The 12,638-nt window shown below is 36.6% G+C and overlaps 1 protein-coding gene across 3 annotated transcripts in view; it reads right to left on the reverse strand.

Annotated features, from left to right (window-relative positions):
* Window positions 1-432: 432 nt before the first annotated feature.
* Window positions 433-12,638, reverse strand: part of PPP3R1 (protein phosphatase 3 regulatory subunit B, alpha) — a 40,948-nt gene continuing 28,742 nt past the window's right edge. For 2 of the 3 annotated variants that reach the window (XM_072857402.1, XM_072857403.1), the window contains 4 exons: window positions 8,444-8,620; window positions 6,103-6,162; window positions 4,915-5,099; window positions 433-2,580 (listed from right to left, as the gene is read on the reverse strand). In XM_072857402.1, coding sequence (XP_072713503.1) covers window positions 2,533-2,580; window positions 4,915-5,099; window positions 6,103-6,162; window positions 8,444-8,620 — 470 coding nt within the window. In that variant the 3' untranslated portion in view covers window positions 433-2,532. The remainder of the gene's footprint in view (window positions 2,581-4,914; window positions 5,100-6,102; window positions 6,163-8,443; window positions 8,621-12,638) is intronic. The other variant, XM_072857401.1, reaches the window with a different exon arrangement.

Consider the following 12,638-nt stretch of genomic DNA (forward strand, 5'->3'; position numbering starts at 1 on the left):
CATCAGAGGTCTCAGACCTTTCCTTGAGAAAGAAGCTGCCTTTCATTTTCCACCTACATTAAGGTTAGGGCTCTTTTTGTTTGTTTTGGTTTTTAAACCACCTTCCACTTACCACAATCATTCTGCATTTAGTAGGATTTAAAACAAGGTATTTTATCCAATTTGGACACGTAGCAAAGAGAACCAGATGTGCCTTTAAGAAAAAAAATATGTAAGTGGTCTTGAAACACTGAAGTGAAGCCTGGATGTATTCAGGGGACTGTCTGCACCCTGTACAGTTTTTCAAGAAATCTTTATAATCAGAGAGGGGACAAAAACTATGAACAGCAAATTTCCTTCTCTTTAGAGCAGGGCACAGAGCTGCTTTAAGTTGAACAGGAAAGGTCTAGGTAAGTAGTGAACACCCCAGCCAAGGTTCAAATATTTTATTTTGTATTCATATAGTATGAAGGTTCTTATAGTTCCCACAACATATGATGTAGCATGCAGAGGAAAAACTAAACATTCAACATAAATCATTTTTCCCCACACAAACTAAAAAAAAAAAAAAAAACCACCTCATCCCTCCCCTTCCAATCCCCCTAAGGAAATAACATTAGCACTAATTTCTATAATGCCAGCCAAGATATGCACAAGCAAGTAAGAGAAATCGAAAGCATTTGCTAAAATGTTTGTAACAAATACTTATGTACAAAAAATTCACAAAAGACTAGTTCCCCCTTGAAGCAGAGCACATGGCAGTTGACACTGGAACAGATACAACCACTGGCTGGGATTATAAGCCACGTACTGATCCAGAGGAAGAAAAGTTACATGTAGTGGAGATTTTTGTTTTGAACATTAACATTTACCAAAGTTTGGCAACATTATCTTTTAAATTATGCAAATTATGTAAACAAGAGGAACATTTCAAATCGATCTACATGCAAAACTTCATGTCATGCAAGGACACCAAGCACCTGGATTTCTCTCTCACAGACAGAGCCCATGATGTGCAGCACTCAGTTGAAGGATCAGCTATGGCAGACAGGTGCTCGACTGAAGTGGGTTCAGACAACCTGCACTTTCCACTGCTGATTATAAAACCATTTTTTTAAAATAGAAAAACTACTATACAGGAAAGATGTACTGTCCTAAAAAAATCTAGCAAATGTTTTTCTTCCAGCCAATAGTACCATTGCAGAAAAGGGAAGGGATGATATAAAGTTGTGAAACATGGCTCGCTACTTTTATATCACACAAATGTATCAAGTTACCATCCGTTACAAATTATGATATGGACAAATCTAGAAAAGAAAAAAATTCTCCAGACAAAGGACTGGAGAACTGCAAGAGGTATAAATTTAGATAGTGTGAAGTTTTCCTCCTCTATGGCATAGGTTAACAAGATTTTCCCCCGTATGAATCCTATATACATATATATAATATAAAATATTACCAGTTATTTATGCTACCTGTAGTATTCTTTAAATGGAGAGGGGAAACTATCATGGTTGAAACAACAGAATTTAAATGGCAAGAACGTTTTTATAATCTAAGTACTGTATAAAATAAGTAGATGGGAATCCTGCACAGTTTTGTCGATCCTAATTTCATTAAGCTAAGCACAAGAGAAAATCATGAACGCATCTAACACCTTGAGCAGCCGTATCTAAAACGAATCCAGAGCAGCAGATTTGCCTTAACTTCAGAACAGCTGTAACTGCTCTGCACTCCTAGGTGACAAAATCTAGCGGCCATCAAAGCATTCTGCAGTTACTACATGCACATGAGGGCTAGTTCTTGGCAGTAGCATTAAACTATATTCTCATATTAAGTAGAACTGTACTAAGTTATTTAGCAAAGAGACACAGTCCCTGGTAATATATTAACAGGTATAAATAAACTTAGTCTCCTGTGTTACAAAAAATGTAATTAAGGTGAATTAATAGGAAGCAATGCTTTGTCAGCCAGTCAATATATAGAAACATCTGAACAGTCACAGGAAAAGAGTTGACCTAACACCCAGTTAAAATTTTACATTCTTCTACTATATATATAAAACTGTGTGAAATAAAAGTAAGGATGTATATCCATATATTGAACTGTTAATATTCTGCTTGGCACTTTGTACTCTAGTTTTGTTTCTGAATCAAGTATATTAAATTAAAGCCCATCTAGCTACTACATATAGAAAGCTACATATATATCTATATATAAATACACACACACATATATATATATAGATAGATATTTCCTTGTTATAAAAGATGAAGAAAAATAAATTAAAAAGCCAACCCCTTCCCTTTCTCCACCACACTGATATGCTCTTTCCATCTTTGCTGTCCTTCAGACTTTAAAGTGCTACACTGAGTTATTGAGAGAATAAAAGTTCAATAACACTTAGTTGGCTTCATGAGGCTCATGTTGGAAAATGTGGCTTCACAGAGAAAAATACTTCCATTTAAATACACAGAGAGCATTGCTGGACGTCTTGAGCAGATCTTCAGAGATGGAGAAGAAAGCAAAAGTGTTGGGTGGTGCCCTACAGAGTCACACGTCTACGACCATCTTTTTGTGGATATCTAGGCCTCCTACAACCTGGGAGAAAAATAAGTGTTCATAAATAGATGATAATTGAAAGTTAGCAAGGTACAAAGAACACACTTTATTCAGAAGACGCATTCAGGTCAATCATAATTACAGTACTTCCCTGGCCCCTCCAAACTGATTTACATTTCACAAATACTGTGTGATACGTGAATGAATTATGTATGAGCCAAGGTAATTATATTAGCACAATTTACACACTCACGGGCCTGAAAAACAGTGTAAGTTACACCATTTTGGCTTTCCTCCCCCATCTCATATTCTGCCCTTGTATTCTGCATGTTAAATGAAATGCTAACTTTACTTCTAAAACACCCTGTAAAACCATGCATCTTTACATGAGAAGCAAAGAGCCTTAGGAAAGGCGGCAGGATTTCAGACAAAACTGCATGCACCCAAAAAATAAATTACCTGTGTTCAAAGGTGTACAATTCACACACAAAGAAAGGAAAAGGTGCAATGTCAGAGGAACTTTTTATAATGCGGAAACAAAATTCAAAGGCCAAACGGTATGGCCAGATGCCACAAACACAAAAGTATTTTTGTAGATAGATGGCACAAAATTCAAAGAAGGTAAAATGCAAGAACAAGAGGATAAGAGATTGTAGGAATGAAAGGTGTCTTGTCAGGAGGCCAACAAAAACTGAAGAAATTAAAAGAAAGGTAAAGGAAAATCAAATTGTAGTGCAAGACACGAAGTCTAGGCAGAAGCCCAAGGACAAAAGAAAAGAAAGGGCAACATCATATTCTATGGATGGCTAGAAGACAACAGCCCAGCGCAAGAAATAAACAGATATTTCACTAATCTAGGTGTTTGCAGGCTGCAACTCATTCTGAGTTCTTTGCAGATGACCATACGTTTTCACGTGATGCCACAAAAATAACTAAACTCTACCAAAAAAAAAAAGCAGATGAAAAAAATATTTTTGCTTTAATAGTTTGTGGGAGGGCAGATCTTTTTTTTCCCCCCCTTTTTTTAGAACTTGCATTGATCATGAGCATGAACAAGTTATGTTTGAACTGAAGTTGCAAATTCAAAGAGTAGGAAACAAAAGCAATGCTTGAGTACCTATGGACTCAAACTGTGCTACCCAGGTGTATGTTCATTAAGACACCATTTAAAATTAATGTGTTAACACTCATTGCAATTTTCAAATGTTCAAGTTTTAAAAAAAAGTAAATGACACATTGAAAGAGAGAAGGAATTTAAAACTTGCTGTCAACTAATGGAACAAATATATGACATGGGTGAAAATCAGCCATTTCAAGTCTCAAGCGCTACATTCAAGCATTCTGCTCAGTAATACCAAAGAGTTTTTAAAATGCGCCTTTCAACTGTTGGTGCCTTTTCAAGAGCAGCACTAGAGGGGTTACCATCCCTGTAACTGACACAAATCCGGCTACCCTGGCCTTTGTAAAATCCCCCTGTTCTGCAGATGGTGATAATCTCCCCAGGCTCTCTCCACACCCTGCAAAGATAAACCTTTCTAAAGGGTGATTTGGAGCAGACACGTAGTTTAGAGATTGGGAGATTAACCTAAAGTTCACCTCTGTGGAATACACCTCTCCCCTCCTCGCACCACCGCTGATAGTGACACTTTTTGAAAGAGAGGTCTGCTATGACCTACTGTGGTTTTACAGCTTTCAGACGGTTTGAAGCATTTCTCCCCCCCCGCAGCAGACTGGACATGCCTACCCACCATGCTTTGGGTTCTTTTGGTTTGGTTTTTTGTTTTGTTTTGTTTTTTTTTTTTTCACTCAGTGTATTCTATTAAGCAGCTAGAGACATTTAAGACAACTCAAAATGCTGTTTCTTTTTTAATCAAATTTAACCATTGAAAACAAGGAAAACCAGCCTGCTATGACGAGCCAGTCACTCGCAACTCATCTTTAAAGCTGGTATTTCCTATCAGAATAGAGACTGGAATCCAATATACGTCTTCATGTCACGCTAGCATTTTTTGTCTATATACAAAAATAATTAGGACTGGTCTTGTGTTTAGTATGTCACAAAATGACATAGAAATTACTTTGTAAAAGTTGCTGTGCTCTGAACTAAGCAATCTTCTTCAGGCACGCTAGATTCAATGGGGAAGTCTGCATCCTGAAGGAACTTGCTCATGACTTGCTCCTATGTCATAAAACATGTTGCTCTACTGGAAGCCATAAGACAAAAATACCATCTGTAATAAAGCTGTGTCAAAGGGTGGCTGTTGCCAGCTCAGAAGAAACACTCTGCTTTTATAATCTTACCCTTTATACTGTTTACCATTTTTCCTCCTTTTTAATTCCAAATTATCAAAGTTTTCTTTAGAGGTTACTTACAGCACAGAATTCTTCAAAGGATATTCTTCCATCGCCATCCTTATCTGCATTAATTATGGTTTTATCTACAATTTGCTGTAACTGAGTGTCTTTGAGATTGTTCCCAACCATCATCTTCAGCACCTGGAAGAGCTCTCCATTTGAGATATAACCATCTTTGTCCATATCGTAAATGCGAAAAGCAACTGCAGAAGTAATATATGTATGTAAAACTTTCAGTAACAAATGTGGTTGGAAAAGAGCAATATACATTCATGTGCTTCGCATTAACAATCCGGCACAAACTGAGAAAAATACTGCATTTTAAGTGAGGTTTCTAACAGCCTTTCAGTTTCATTTTGAAAAACACGAAACATCAGAAACAATACAATGAATGGTGTAAATACTTTTAAATACTATTGAATTTAAAATTCTACTTTTAAATACTACTTTTAAATACTATCAAATTTTAAAAGAAAAAACTCACTTTAGAAATGTCAATCGAGTTTGGTTTAGCACCAGCAGTAAAAGAACTCTATAAACACTGAACTGGAAAATCTTCACCACCCCAAGTAAAGCACCCAGGTAGCAGCTCATTTGCAAGCAGAAAAAATGACAACCTTCCAGGGAACAGATGAATCAAAATCCCACCTGCTTACTTTGCTGCAAACAATTTGTCATTAAGACTGAATTTATTTTTAAACACTTCAGTACAGCAGATTTCTTTCCTAAACCTATATCATGTCTTAGTTATTGAAAGCTACATCCGTGACTGAACCTATCCCTTCCCCACTCCAAAAGCTTGGGCCATGTTGTGTTCCTGAGATGCAGTTCTCAAACAAGAGCTTAGTGCTGTTCTACTGTAGTAGCAAAAAATTTAATGTTATTCTTACGCTCCCATAAAGCAATGCACATTGCTACACAGTTTTGTGAAATAAGTATCCTTAAACGTTTTTTGGTTTTGTTTTGTTTTTTTTTTTCTTTTTAAATGGGAAGCAACTAAAGATATTCAGAAGGCAACCTCCTCAAACATTCCCTGCAGAAGAGAGTGCTGGCAAATTCGTCACACAAATGACAATGTGTGCAATCTACCTTCATGATTTCCCGCTTTTTAAAAGAATCTGGATTTGTTGGTTTCTCAATGTTAACTAACAAAAGTATATTTTTGAGTATCAAAAAATTTTTGTTAAGGAAAATAAAAATACTTACACCTCAGCTTCTGTTCCTTATCTCCTTTGACACTGAACTGGGAGACTCCTTCTATAAATTCTAAAGAATACAAGAAAAACATTTACAAAAAAAAATAATTTTTTTAAATAAACCAAGGAAATCAACATTCAGAAATTTCTAGAAATTGTAAAAAGAATCTAAATTACCCTAGAGTCTTTAAAATATTGCCTACCTTGTGACACCTAAGTGTCCACATACTTTGATACTTTAATGTTCTTTAGTGGGAAGTACTTCGAATCCAATATTGCACTCACTGAACAGACTTGTTCACACGAGTATTTAAGTAACTTTGAACTAGACTTTCACCTGAATCTGATATAAAACTCCATTGAGACTTCTACTAAATCTACTCCAGCGGGGATTCTCATTGTAGAGCTCTTCAAGATTGGTTTCTCAACGTAATGCAAGAATTACATGAAAGTGAAAACTGCTCTAGTAAAAAAACTAAAGAAAAATACTTTAATATAAGAAACAGGGTAAAAAGAAAACTTACACTGTTTAACAGTGAAGTCATTATCCCAGGAGCAAACTCTCAAGTTGCCAAAAAAACCCCAAAAACCCTGGGATGTGATATGTCTGGATGAGATCCTGTAACTAGACTTCCTAGAACTTTGGGTGGTAAAAATGACAACAGTGCAAAACTGCAAGCTAAACTATGGTATAGAAAGAACAGAGAGGTATAGCAATATAGCATTAGATTGAAAGGCCTACTACAGTTTCAACAAGTTTTGTGAAATTAAGTCAACAATTCCTATGTTATTTATCAACAAAATGCCTGACTGATAACTTGAGTTTTACTATTATGCTTATGAAAGATTAATCTAAATTTTGGGTCTTTCAACAAAAGAATGCGTTTCCTCACACTAGTAATTTTTCTTTTCATAGAATGATCTGCGTTGGAAGGGACCTTAAAGATCATCTAGTCCACACCCCCCCACCATGGGCAGGGACACCTTCCACTAGACCAGGTTGCTCAAAGCCCCATCCAACCTGGCCTTGAACACATCCAATGATGGGGCATCCACAACTTCTTGGGCAACCTGTTCCAGTGTCTCACCACCCCCAGAGTAAAAAATTTCTTGTATCGTATCTATATCTACCCTCTTTCAGTTTAAATCTTTCCTTTGAGCTTCCCTCCAAGACAGAAATAAAGAAATTAATCAAACTTGGCCAGACGACAACAACAGAATTCATTGCCACTTACTGCAGCAGCATCATTTTACCATGGAAAATTGATTTTGACAACTTCCTGTTCCCACCCAAGAGGAACAGCTCTTGATAATTATATTAATCACAGCTTAATGTCACATACAATATAGCATCATCTTTCATCACTGCCTATTTTTCACAAGGGGATTTTGAACAATTACAGACAATTACTGCTTTGGAAACTGATACCAAGAAAAAGTCTCAAAAACTCAACTTTCCAGTTATGCTGTAGTCCTCCCTATAGAAATTTAAGGGGTTTTATAAAGGTTAGCAGCTTTTGTATGTTAACATTTTATTTAAAATGTCAGCCTGTCAAAATAAATGAGATTTAAGAACTCTCTCCAGTTCAAAAAAACCCTGAAGAAAAACTGGATCAACCTCTTCTAGTCACGAGCAACAAGAGATACTATTACCTTGAACAGAAGTTACAGACATTATCACTTCTAAGGGTCAGAGACTGTTTTAACATCAACTCGTAATGAAGATTTTTTAACCTGCTGGCCCTTTTAATAATTAATATTTAAAATAAGTCTAACATTTTGGAGGAATGTACTAAATCAAAACTTTTGTTTTTCACTTGAAGTGGTCACCTAAGATCTACCTAAAAAAAATTCTGTAAAGGAAGTATCAGCAGAAAAATCTGGACCACTTTCACAATTTAGAAAACTATTTTCAAAATGCTCCAAGGAAAGACAGATCTCATAACATTTGCATAAATACAACTTATGCACAGGCACACCACTTATAGAGTCTACCCCACTTTTTTCAGTCTCTTCAGCCTAAGAATATACTTCAGACAGCACCACAATTAAGGGTCTGAATTAGTGTACTTTAGTGTACTTTAAGAGATACTTAATGAGTAGTCCTAAATCCCTATGACCTGGAAAGCTATTACTAAACAACCAGCTCTTTTAAGTATTTCATTCAGGAGTGCCCTAATGTGCCAGAGAAACTAGTTTTACTGGTATTCAGTTTTACTAGGAATTAGCACCTTACTTTGATTAACAAGTTTTCATCACCCCTCCTTTCTCAGCTGAAGCAAAATTTAAATTCTAAAGCTCCAGGAATTCTGATAAAATGCCACCACCCATCACAAACCACTGTGTCTTACCTTTGAAGTCCACTTCTCCATTTCCATCTGTGTCAAATATATCTATTACTCGCTGTACTAATGGGTTCTGTTGCAATTCAGGTAAAGACATGAACTCTTCCACGCTCAAAGAACCAGAGTTGTCCAAATCAAGCTTCTTAAATCTCTTTCCTAGTCGTTTTATCTCATCAGCATCAACTGAAAGGAAAAAAAACCAACACACACCTATTCTCAGAAATGCTTCAATAAACCCTCTGCAAGTTAAACACAATGCACACTTCTTCATTGCTTTCCTACCAGGATTTCTCCTACTTTATTACAACTATTAAACACTCATGGAAGATTATAAAGACAACATCAAATTCTGAGGGCAAATACAAGCTTGTTCATTTTATTTTAAATAAACCTTACCTTTTTTCCTCCCTGCACCAGCCATAATACAGTTAGCCTTGTGACTCACTGAATACCACATGCTGACACAACATTTTTAAGGATTGAGGATGCTTAGCTAGTTCTTAGTCAGACAGCTCTTACAAATACCAGGTATGAAGAAGTTAAAGAAGAGACTGAGTTTTCTTTGTAGGAGCTAGCATTATATTTACACTAGACTAACACAGTGAGTTAGAAAGACAGTTATATTAGTAAACATATTAGCAGAACTAGTGCTTCTTCAGCACACCAAACATATGAGATCTCCTGGGATACATGCCAAGTTAAGCAGGTTAACATAGCCCCACCGTTGACCAGTTATCACTCACCTACTCAAAACATCACCCAGATAGACATAAGATAATGTTTTTTTTTTCCTCCATCTCAAACAGGAAATACCTGTAGCCATGACCTGCATACATCTATTTTTTTTGTTTGTACAAGAAATTAAAGCAGATTCAGGTTCTGCGGCAGTACCACTTCATCTATCCTCTTCAAATTTAAAGAGAATCTCAATTAAAGCATCTACCTAGTACCCTACTTTAGACTTCTGATTTTGCCAGGAATAGACTGAATCTGTGAATCCATAAAAACAACTGAAAGAAATCTTGTACTCTGTTACTGCTGAAAAGCTTGAAAAATTTTCCCTCAACTATCTGAAAATTCCCTATCAGCAGCTTGATTTAAGAGACCAAAGTTAGTTCACAAATTGCTCACCATGTTTGGGTATGAAGGACGAACTGAGGTTCTTAGGAAGTCCTAGAAAGTGGCAAGCATACAGCAAACCACAGCAAAAGCATCTTACAGAACCTGAAGCTTTTGAACTCCCCATAACAATTTCTTTCCTAACATGAACAGTCTCCTCAACATTTCTTAGCTCCATTTAGTGCATTTGCTCCAATAGTAAAAGAAATTGTTTCTTAACTTCTACAAGGCACATACATACCACCTGATCCACTTTACATCACATTAATACCTTCTTAGGTTTTTGCAAAAATGCAGCAAAAAAACCAAACAGCGCTTAGTCTTTCTAGTAGGTAGCCTATATGCAGAGCTTTATGTTTGGAAACTGTAGCCAACGCAGAGACCTGATCCTCTACCAAAGCAGTAACAAAGTTCCACTTAAATTTCTTGACACTTAAATTTCTTGTCTAAAAACCAACCAGACACAAATCCAGAGATACACACAACTGCACTATTTCAGAAAGGGAGAGAGCGTGCCAGAAGTCCAGAAGCACAAGGTGATTTTCTGTCAAGACTTTTTTTGCCTGAATAGTAAATTCTGACATTCTGCAGTTAGTCAGTCTTGGTAACTGCTTGCAACTACGGAGGCAGAGGGCAAAAAAGGGTCAATACTCCCAGAACAATCTTCCCTTTGCTGTGTCAGCAAGTGACAGATCTGATTCTGCCTCTAGGGCTATAAAAATAAGGCTAAACAGCATTTGCAGAGGCTTAAAGTAGTTTCCTCAGTTTCCAGTACGCCATTTGGTATATTTCAATTAATTAGACTCTCGACTCCAATAAAGCTGCATTCCTTTTTCCACCAGTTTACACGGAAGCCTAGAACATGATTGAAGGTGGACCCTTAACAGCACGACATTGCACAGCAGCATCAAGAGCAATTACTGTCAGCATAGCTACGCAGAAACCCCTCTGGATCATGCAAAAGGAGCCATATCACCATATGGTAAGCTATATGTAGAACATAATCACGAGACTAAAAGACAGTACTAAAAGAGAATGGAAAAGCAGACCTCCACTGGCAATTAGCCCGAATAGTTGCTTATAAGTTCCGCCAGCACAAAATGCTTCTTCTCACCAATATAGGTGAGGTATTTGCCAACTCTTGGTTCTGTCCACAGAAACTCCTTGGTTCCTATTTTCCTCAAAATCTTAAAACTGTAAATGGAGTCAGTCAGTCTTTGAAATGGTAGGCACTATCTATGCTCACTCCCTGTCCTGCCACCCTCAAGTTATTGGACCCACTCCAGTTTAATGCAAAGCCAGCACCTTGGCAAGCGGTTAACACAGGAATCTCATTTTTACTGCAAGCTCCACTCCAGACTTGCAACTCATATAGAAAGAGTTAATATCCTAAAAAAATGCTCACAGCATAAGCATTTGAAAAAGCACATAAACTTTAAGCATTGCTTGTCACACTACATATGTAAATACATTTTCCAATGTAAAATGAATGTATGGATAGACATAATTTATACCTATATTACAATAATGTATGTAAGGACTTGTCCAGCCATGACATCAGTCTCTCTACTTTTATTAGTCATGTTTAAAACGATGTCCTGATCCAACCACAACTCTCCTGCTTCCTTACCCAGACTCAGAAATCCTAGCATCTTTCAAGTAACTGGCCATTATTTTGTCAAGACAAATCCCTCACAAATTATCTATTTTTGAAATCAGAAGTTTGCAATTGCATCTAGAACTCATGTTAGAAAACCTTGAAGTTCTGTGAGGGTTACTATTAGGACTATTTCCTACTGGAAAAAACAATAAAAATAAAAGGTACATGGTACATGCATATCTTTCTTTAGAAAAATTAAATTCACTTTAAAACAACTAAAGAGAAAATTGAAAGTATTATCTATAATGTATATAATGCACTGTCCTCCTCTTACCAGATCAGTGAAATCTCACTTCCAATACTAATAGAAAGACTAGAACTGACTCAAATTTAATCTGAAAGATTAAAGCCTCCCAAGGAACCTGAAATATTTCATAGTTCTGTAACAAAAATCACAATGGAGAAAAATGAAAGAAGCATTAACATAGCCAGATCTCTTCTCCCTTGCCACACAATGAGTTAGCTAATTGCAAGTTCTGAAACATTTCTAACTTACACTTCAGAAAACCCTAAGTATCAGAACACAGCAATGAAATTTTTACAAATCAGGATGTAAACAAACAGATGCCTGAGCCAGGACTGAAGACCAGCAGTCATTAGATAGCATCATTTGCTCACAACCCCGAAGTAGCATTAAGCAAAGTCTTATTTCATGACTCTAGCCCATTTCCTGGTTTGGGAGCTAAAGTCCACACTATTTTTCCTCACAAATATATAAGCAAAGACTGAAAGTGAGACCCAGAGTTCTGTCAATGTTCTGCTATGAAGTGGAGCTAATTACCACATATGCAAGTCAGCCAAACACTGCTACATAGCTTTAAATTATTACAGCTGGCACAAAAGACAGACAAGACCAACTCTGCCAACACACTGGCCTGCTAAAGTAGAGAGCTAAGATCTTCCACATGAGATGTGCTAAGAAAATAAACTTTTGCCAGAAAGGCATTTTGTCTCGAGCTAATCTATCCCTAGCAGGACCTACCAATATGAATTTAAAAAGAACATTTTACTGGGACATTCAGAAACTGATCCACCGCACACAAGGTTAACAAGCGATGCTACACTGAAAATCTGTGATGCTCTGCCATCATCTGCTGGGCATAAGAACCACTGTTCAGTTAACCAGCCTTGCATTTGCAATTAGCCAGATACTTAAGTTTACAAACCAGCAATGCTTAAGAGAAGATAAAGCACTAATTTATTTTTTTCTTTTAAAGATCATAGTCAAGGAGGTCATGGTTATGGATGATAAAGACAAGAATCAGATGATGAGAAGAGGAAGAGGTTGGAGAGGCATGTAAGAATATTTCTCAATAATGTTTTTTGTGTTTTGCTGAACTATAGCAAAGCAACAACTGCCTAAATTATGAAACTAAAGAACTCTTCATACTTAACAAATGTAAATTACTCTTTCTTCACACA

Source organism: Ciconia boyciana, chromosome 3, assembly GCF_034638445.1.
Source record: "Ciconia boyciana chromosome 3, ASM3463844v1, whole genome shotgun sequence".
NCBI lineage: Eukaryota > Metazoa > Chordata > Aves > Ciconiiformes > Ciconiidae > Ciconia > Ciconia boyciana.